Raw genomic sequence first — 9,117 nt, 5'->3', positions numbered from 1 at the left:
TACAGAAAAAATCCCCAAAGCCAAGTCTCTCAAGGGAGTGGAAAAGAAACTGATGCTCTACTGTGTCAAATGTCTTATAAAAATCTAAAAATAATATGAAGCTATCCTCAGTTATTAGGTCTGAGTGGTCAAGTATGTCTAATACTAGTCTGACATTGTTGGCTGAACCCTCCTGTTGACATGGATTCATGTCAAAATTGGTCATCAGGAGGCATCGGCCAATCGTGGCACAGCGGTCTAAGACACTGCCTCCCAGGGCGTCACTGCAGTACCTGGTTCAAATCCAGGCTGCATCACATCTGGCCGTGATTGGGAGTCCCATAGTGCGGCGCACAATTGGCCCAGCGTCGTCCGGGGTAGACCGTCATTGTAAATAAGAATTTGTTCTTAACTGACTTGCCTAGTTAAAAAAAGGTTTAAAAAAAAAAAAAAAAAAAAATCGTGAAGAAGAAAATTGACAATGGGCGCTGCCCATGCTGTCAAAAACACTATACAAAGTTGAGTCCTCTATCTATCTCTATGGTGGGGAAACCCTTCTGAAATCCGATTCGTGATCAGCGAGGTTGATGTGACGTGTACTAATGTAAACTGTCTTGCTAGCAGCCGCCTGTTGAAAATTGTATTGATTATCAAGGTTTCCCACTCGTTTCAAAGGCTTCATTCAATGATGATGGTAAGTACATTGTCTTTGTGGTTAGGCGCCTGTCTAACCACAGCCAGGTCTAGCTACTTAACTCGTTGGTTACTGGTTAGCCTAGCTGTAACCAGCTAACTTAACGTTAACCTGTGGAAGGACTGAACAAATGTCTGATACGGGGCAGCAATCGTATTGTGTAGCTAACTAGTTATATATGTACAACTAGCTATATGTGTACAGCTATCTCGCTAACTCTATTTAAATAGGTAACGTTACTAACTAGCTACCAATGCCTTGACTGGCTGATAATCACGACCTACTCTTTCTGCCAAGAAGCCTCTCCAGTCTCTACAGGCAGGTGTGAGCTGCCCTGATATCCATTATAACTAAGTTCTACCTTATTTAGAGGTGCACTGAACTGTACTGTACACAAACTACCTGTTTCCAGAAGACTAGATCAATTAAGACGACTGGGATGGGAATCACATTTGGAGATGTGATACAGTACAATGCTGCGAAGTCGTTCAGCTCCACCGCATGGATCTGATGGGATCAGACACAGCTGGCACTTGCTGTACTTGTATTTGTTGAAATTTAGTCTAACCAGAACCCCGTGTGCAGTTTCTCTAGTGAGAGCTGAAGAAAATGTAATTGTTTAGAGTTTGTTTTTGCGAGTTGACTGTTTTCTGTAAAATGGCATAGTGGTAGAACAGGGCCATGGCTTGTGAGGTGTAGCCAGAGCCTAGGCTATATATTTGTTCCATTGGATGCCACATGTGAGGCTCTGAAGGGAGGATCATGCTGGATAATTTCGGGGAATAACTGCCTCTAGGCTTCACTTTACAGATGGCAAAACTACAGCAGTAAACCACCAGGCCACAGAAGGAGGATATGGGGGGAAAAATAATTGTTAGGCTTTGCAGGCAATGCTCCACCCAGTTAACAAATAGCAGATGAGCTAATTATTTGCGGAAGTGACTCAACATAACAGAACAATATTGAATTAAGGCAACTTTTCTTTCTTGACATTTGAGAGGACAAAGCAAGGCTACACCTTACTGTGCCTCAGGCAAAAAGAGGGCCTACCTACAAAACCAACCATAGAACAAATAAGGACCAAAATCTAGAATATGAGCGTGAGAGAGATTTGGTATCTTTTTTAATTGTCTCCCTTCTTGTGTGAAAGAGGCCAGCTAAGTGTTTTATGAGAATGGTGTAGTTAGTATCCTGAGACGGACCCCATAATCGCAGTGATCAGAGGATAGGATTACACCCTCCCCTGTCATCCAGCTGGGCCAGAGGAGACACAGGAGAAATGAATGCTGTCCTAAAGGGTGCCTTATTCTCTATACAGCACACTGCTTTTGACCAGGGCCCATAGGGTTTTGATCAAAAGTAGTGCACTGTGTAGAGAATAGGGGGCCATTTGGGAAACGGTGTAACTGCTCACAACAACTTCACTCTCACCTAATGAATAGAGTAGGGTTCGCCATGGAAATGGCCTGTTCTCCCTCACCTGCTTACACAGCCCTGCGATCCAGTTTATAATGCATTGAATGGCCCTCGGTGTGTGAAATTACCCTGATCTCTGTAATGGAGACTACCCTGTTCAGACATGGCCTATTGTGTGTGTGTGTGTGTGTGTGTGTGTGTGTGTGTGTGTGTGTGTGTGTGTGTATATGTGTGTGTGTGTGTGTGTAAGTAGGCTATGTGTTACTCTTGTTCCTTCATGTCTATTTGCTCAAGCTGGCTCTTCTCCCACTCTGTACGGTAATGCAACCCACCTCATACTTCACACCACAGGAGGTCGGTGGCACCTTAATTGGGGAGGACGGGCTCATGGTAATGGCTGGAGTGGAATGATATCAAACAGGTGGTTTCCAGGTGTTAAATGCCATTCCATTCACTCTATTCCAGCCATTATTATGAGCTGTCCTCACGTCAGCAGCTTCCACTGCTTCGTACATCCGCATTTAGTCTACCCTCCAAATGGTTATTGACATGTTTGCTCTGGCAGGAGTGGGTACGGTGGTGCCCCAGCTGGTCTGTGGGATGACTCGATGAGCGTGGCGTAGCGGCGGGGAATGGAACAGCAGAGTGACTGAGTGACGAGAATGGGTAGGAGGGGCTGCAGGCTAGCTGTCTCCACTGGTGTCTCCACTGCAGTCCTCTACGGCTCCCTGGCCCTTTTTGTCTCCATCCTGCACAACGTCTTCCTGCTGTACTATGTGGAGACCTTTGTCTCTGTTTACAAGATCGACAAGCTCTCCTTCTGGGTGGGAGAGGTGAGTGACACTTCCTGCTTTCCATGGGTTATTATAATAGCTGTATTTTGGAAGCTTTCTGCTTTAGACAGTGTGACAATGACTGATACCCTGGCTTTTTTTCTGGGTTAGGGTGTTTAATGCTAGTTTGTTCTACTAACTCCTCCCCCTGTCTCTGCCCACACAGGCAGTTTTTCTGATATGGAACAGCTTGAACGACCCTCTCTTCGGCTGGCTGAGTGACCGCTCCTTCCTCAGCTCCTCACAGTAAGACCTCGTTCTCTTTCCTCTCTTTCTCAAATCAATGGTGCCGCTTTCTCGCCCCCCCCCCCCCCCCCCCTCTCTTTTTAAATATCTTTGTCTTGCTCTCTCTCCCGCTTTCTCGCTCCCTCCCTATTTGTAACTTTCTCTCACTCTATCTTGAAAGCACGGTTGAACGCCACAGTTGGTGAAAAGTGGGAGAAGTTTGTCTTTACCGTTGTACTGAACATTTTTTCCCTTTTCACACTCTTCCATCGTAGGTCTGGCACCCATATCTCCAGCCCAGAGGTGGTACTAAAGCGGTTGGCAGCCCTCTCCCGGAATGGCCCCCTGTTCGCCATCTCGTTCCTGGCCTTTTGGGTGTCATGGGCACGGCCGGGCATCCAGTTCCTAGTGTGCTTGTGCCTGTACGACGGCTTCCTCACCGTGGTGGACCTCAACCACAACGCCCTGCTGGCCGACCTGGCCGTGTCGGCCAACGACCGCACGCGCCTCAACTTCCACAGCTCGCTGTTCAGCGCCCTGGGCTCGCTCTCCGTCTTCCTGTCCTACAGCGTCTGGGACAAGGGCGACTTCCACTCGTTCCGGCTCTTCTGCGTGACGCTGGCGGCCGTCTCGGCACTCGGTTTCGCCACCGTGTCGCGCCTGTTGACGAGGCGATTTGAGAAGGAGGCGCGTCTGAGGCAGGACGAGGCGCTGGCACTCAAAGAGTAGGTGACACGATCATTCATGTGTGCACTTGAGAAACACTCGGTTTACATTATTCACTAACGAGCAAGGGGCAACTGAACAACACCCATATTTTGTGGGTTTGCTTCCAACAACTCACCTTATGGCTTCAAATCAAGCCTTTAATCTTTCTACCCCGTGGTGCCTATGCCAGCCTTGGTCATGGATATTGCTTGCTAATGGTATTTTTAAAGAGACTGTAGTGGAATTTAATTGCGAGTTAATAACATTGCACAGTCTGCACACACTCATACAGTATATCTGTCAGGGAGATGACGGTAACACTTGCTCAGTTTACAGACTCAATCCCCTGGGTAGTGTGTGTTACACTGATTGTCCTTTCACTAATCCCCCCCATCCCCCTCTCTCAGGTTGAGCATTGTCCAGAACCCTCTGACTCAGCAGGAGAAGCCAGTCACTCTAGGAGAGTATCTAAGGCAGCTCTCCAAGCACAGAAACTTTATGTGGTTCGCCTCTATGAACCTGGTCCAGGTGTTTCACTGTCACTTCAACAGCAACTTCTTCCCTCTGTTCCTGGAGCACCTCCTCTCTGACAGCATCTCTGCCTCCACTGGCTCCATTCTGCTGGGTAAGAGACAAGCGTACTACTGCTGGTTATGTTTCATGACCAGGGAAAGGCCTCATTCATAGAATGGGCTTAGTTTCATAGCCTGGTCCCAGATCTATTTGTGCTGTCTTGCCTATTCTATTCTACGTTTGGTCTGACAATGACCATAGGAATAGGCAAAACTGCTCAAACAGATCTAGGACCAGGCTTTTCGTATTGGTGTTATTTTTTTGGGAGGATTAGTTCTTAGAATGTGAGGAAACATTATTATTATCGTTAGTAATTAATATTATTTGTCTACATACTTGTAAACTCAAAAAAAAAAAAAAAGTCCTCTCACTGTCAACTGCGTTTATTTTCAGCAAACTTAACATGTGTAAATATTTGTATGAACATAACAAGACTCCACAACTGATACATAAACTGAACAAGTTCCACAGACATGTGACTAACAGAAATGGAATAATGTGTCCCTGAACAAAGAGCGGGGTCAAAATCAAAAGTAACAGACAGTATCTTGTGTGGCCACCAGCTGCATTAAGTACTACAGTGCATCTACTCCTCATGGACTGCACAATATTTTCCTGTTCTTGCTGTGAGATGTCACCCCACTTTTCCACCAAGGCACCTGCAAGTTCCCAGACATTTTGGGGGGGAATGGCACTAGCCCTCACCCTCCGATCCAACAGGTCCCAGACGTGCTCAATGGGATTGAGATCCGGGCTCTTTGCTGGCCATGGCACAACGCTGACATTCCTGTCTTGCAGAAAATCACTCACAGAACGAGCAGTATGGCTGGTGGCATTGTCATGTTGGAGGGTCATGTCAGGTTGAGCCTGCAGGAAGGGTACCACATAAGAGAGGAGGATGTCTTCCCTGTAACGCACAGCGTTGAGATTTCCTGCAATGACAACAAGCTCAGTCCGGTGATGCACTGCCCCAGACCATGACGGACCTTCCACCTCCAAATCGATCCCGCTGCAGAGTACAGGCCTCGGTGTAACGCTCATTCCTTTGATGATAAACGCAAATCCAACCATCACCCCTCGATCAGCTGTCCGTCCTGTCTCCCTCTAGCGCTGTCTTAGGCGTCTCACAGTACAGACATTGCAATTTATTGCCCTGACCACATCTGCAGTCCTCATGCCTCCTTGCAGCATGCCTAAGGCACGTTCACGCAGATGAGCAGGGACCCTGGGCATCTTTCTTTTGGTGTTTTTCAGAGTCAGTAGAAAGGCCTCTTTGGTGCCCTAAGTTTTCATAACTGTGACCTTAAATGCCTACCATCTTTAAGTTGTTAGTGTCTTAATGACCGTTCAACAGGTGTATGTTCATTAATTGTTTATGGTTCATTGAACAAGCATGGGAAACGGTGTTTAAACCCTTTACAATGAAAATCTGTGAAGTTATTTGGATTTTTATGATTTCTTTGAAAGATAGGGTCCTGAAAAAGGGGTGTTTCTTTTTTTGCTGAGTTTATTTACTGTCCACTAACAGTTGCTCTCAACTCCTCACAGGGATCTCCTACATAGCGCCCCACCTGAACAACCTGTATTTCCTGACCCTGTGCCAGCGTTACGGGGTGTACACGGTCATCCGCTGGCTGTTCCTGGTCAAACTAGCCCTCAGTGTGGCCATGCTGCTGGCCGGGGCCGACCAGGTCTACCTGCTGTGCATCTTCATTGCCAGGTACTCACACACACAGTTTAGATATCAAGGTCATGGAAGTTATTTTCATATCAAGGATCCAGTGGGTTTTTCCAATACTTGTTTTGTGTGGCTCTGTTTGCATTGGATCTGGCTGAGTGTTGTCAGCCAAGACGACCAATCCCTTTATCAACATGAGGCTGGCAGTGGCTGGGCGCAGCCTACCACTTCTCCTCTTGGCACAGTGCCATTGTTTTCATAGTGTACTCTGAGATAAAGTCGGAGTGGGGGAGAGGCTCTTGGTTTCGGACTTCATATAAATGCCTTGACCCGTATTATTATCTTTAAACATTATTATTTTTAAACTCCCGCTCAGGAAAATCTGATGCAGAATCCACATCATTGTATATTAGCAGTTGGAAACAGTGACAACACATCAGTAACGGCTCGGAAATATCCTTTTCCCTCAGTAACCGAGTGTTTACGGAGGGCACCTGCAAGCTGTTGAACCTGGTTATCACGGACTTGGTGGACGAGGACTTTGTGGTGAACCGGCGCCAGCAGGCGGCGTCGGCGCTGCTCTTCGGCATGGTGGCCCTAGTGACCAAGCCTGGCCAGACCTTCGCCCCTCTCATCGGCACCTGGCTGCTGTGTGTCTACACAGGTATACTTTATATGGACAGTGGAGGGCAAAAGCCTGTTTTAATGAAGGCTCCTTGGTGATGGAAATGTAGAAATCCGCCACTGTGAATGAACTAGAATCAAACCAATTTCACTAACCTTACTCTAGGTGGATTCCCACAAATTCATGCCTGTTATTTATTCTAATCTGTCTATTTCTTTCCAGGCTACGATATCTTTGAGAGAAACTCCGTACAGGACTCTGCGGCAGCGCCCCCTGTCTTGGACCTAGCGAGCTCCACTGTTCCTTTGCGCCAGGGCTGTTTCTACTTGCTGGTGTTTGTGCCCATCTCATGCGCCCTGCTGCAGCTAATGGCCTGGTCCCGCTTCACCCTCCACGGCCGCAGACTGCAGGGCGTCAAGGCCCAGAGGCAGGGAGCCCAGCACAGCCACCTCATGGACGTCAAGGCTATCTGATATGAGGCCAGCTCGTCTGCACCTTCGCTCAACTGCGTAATGCTATACCACCCTCTGCCATTGGGGTCAGCAGAGAGGGACGTAGACTGGAGAACTGTCTAGCCAGGGACAAAAATATTTTGGGGGTGTGAAACATGCCTTATTTTGATATTAAGAGGACAAAGACTATATTTATGTATGAACTGATGACCAAATGATACCGCAGAGCCAAGCTCATGCCCCTCTCTGGGGTAGGGCAAAGGCACGACGCCTCCTGTTTATCCAGCGAGTAGACATCATCCTAGGTTGAGGCGTAGCCTGGTATGCATTTCTATCCCCAAAGGAACACACATAATCACTAACCTTGCTATTACAGTGTGGTTAACCAAATCGAGAGTTTGCATAGCTAGGTAAATACCCATCTTTCTGATGTGTGTGTGTGTGTGTGTGTGTGTGTGTGTGTGTGAAGGGAAATATTAAGTACTGAGAACAGGTATGTGTGTGCGGATACATGAGCATAACATCTAAATCCTGATTTGCTGATTTGCTCTTGAAATTGAAATAAGGTTTGACCATCACCATGCTATTGTCTTCATGAAGTACTTCTAGTACTAATCTGTATTTTCAAAAGTCTAACAAATGTTTTTCTATTTGTTTTACTGTGACCGGTACTAAAATAACTGCCATCGCCAATATTCAACTCCGGTGTCTCCTATGTTTTCTCACGCATGATGTTTTAACCTGACACGTGGAAGCATTTAGGTGACGATTACAAAACAAGGCCCTTAAACAACCTCTGTTTACATTTGTACCCCAGAGTCAGGAAAGAAATCCATTTTTTTTATAGACCATGAAGAGAATTGAGAAACAGATTTGACTGGAAACATGAAACTATTGCGTCATGATGACCTGATGTATGATAATCGTGGAGAATACGTTCTGTACTTTTTTTCAAAGTCATTTTTATTACTGCTGCTACATGAGTTGTCTGAGTGTTAAGGAGTCTTAAATTCCATGATCAATTTATAACTCTAAACAAAAGTATTCTCGTAATTTGTCAAATACTGAAGACACCTTCATGGAAGTGTTTGAGTGACTCAGGAATTACAGTTTCAGCACAATGGGATTTAAGTAACCAGAAGGAAAGCAGAGGTTATATCTTTCAAGACAGCCTTACAGCAGAGATGCCTGTATTTGCCAGTTGTGTTACAAAATACTGTACAATGTTTGTCTGGTTGTACAACTGCTCATTGTAGCATCTGCCATTTTCTGACCATCTTTGTGACTTATTAAAGTGATCTCACTACTTGAGCGCTTGTGGAATGTGTCTTGTTGCCCCTTTTCACATATGTTTTCTGCTCTGTCAGGACAAGTCTAGCAGCCTTGCACCAAACCCAGAAGCTCATGTCTGCCTCTGATCGACCTTCATTTCCTCAACTGGGACACGTGAAGTTTCTCACCTCAGGCCTCTTCTGGAACACTAATTACAAAATACAGAATGTTACCATGATGCATTTTTTTTTTGTACCAGGCAAAACATAGGTGCTCTCACTGCACAGCATACACAATGATGTGTAAAACAGAAATCCATGAACATGGTTTCTGCAGATATTTTGTTGCCTAGTTATGTGGATATTAATTGTGTATTTTGCTCAGATTAGTAGAGGGTTCAATGTAGCATTCTACGCTGACTGCAGGAATGTCCACTAGAGCTGTTGCCAGAGAATGTCATGTTAATTTCTCTACCATAAGCCACCTCCATTTGTTTTAGAGAATATGGCAGTACATCCAACCAGCATCACAACAGAAGACCATGTGTAACCACATCAGCCCAGGACCTCTGCATCTAGCTTATTCACCTGCGGGATCTTCTGAGACCAGCCACCCGGACAGCTGATGAAACTGGGTTTTCACAACCGAATAATTTCTGCACA

General features: G+C 46.1%; 1 protein-coding gene across 1 annotated transcript; it reads left to right on the top strand.

Moving 5' to 3' along the window:
- The first annotated feature begins 450 nt into the window (after positions 1 to 450).
- Positions 451 to 8,494, top strand: LOC129856883 (transmembrane protein 180-like). Its single transcript, XM_055924627.1, has 8 exons — positions 451 to 673; positions 2,655 to 2,922; positions 3,089 to 3,168; positions 3,423 to 3,872; positions 4,263 to 4,480; positions 5,977 to 6,148; positions 6,577 to 6,770; positions 6,954 to 8,494. Exons 2-8 carry the CDS (start codon positions 2,752 to 2,754, stop codon positions 7,202 to 7,204), a joined length of 1,536 nt encoding a protein of 511 aa, XP_055780602.1. The 5' UTR covers positions 451 to 673; positions 2,655 to 2,751; the 3' UTR covers positions 7,205 to 8,494.
- The last annotated feature ends 623 nt before the right edge of the window (positions 8,495 to 9,117 follow it).

The sequence above is a fragment of the Salvelinus fontinalis genome, chromosome 1 (assembly GCF_029448725.1).
Source record: "Salvelinus fontinalis isolate EN_2023a chromosome 1, ASM2944872v1, whole genome shotgun sequence".
In the NCBI taxonomy this organism is placed as follows: domain Eukaryota; kingdom Metazoa; phylum Chordata; class Actinopteri; order Salmoniformes; family Salmonidae; genus Salvelinus; species Salvelinus fontinalis.
Note: the sequence above shows the minus strand (reverse complement) of the source record. Positions and strands in the feature narration are given on the sequence as shown.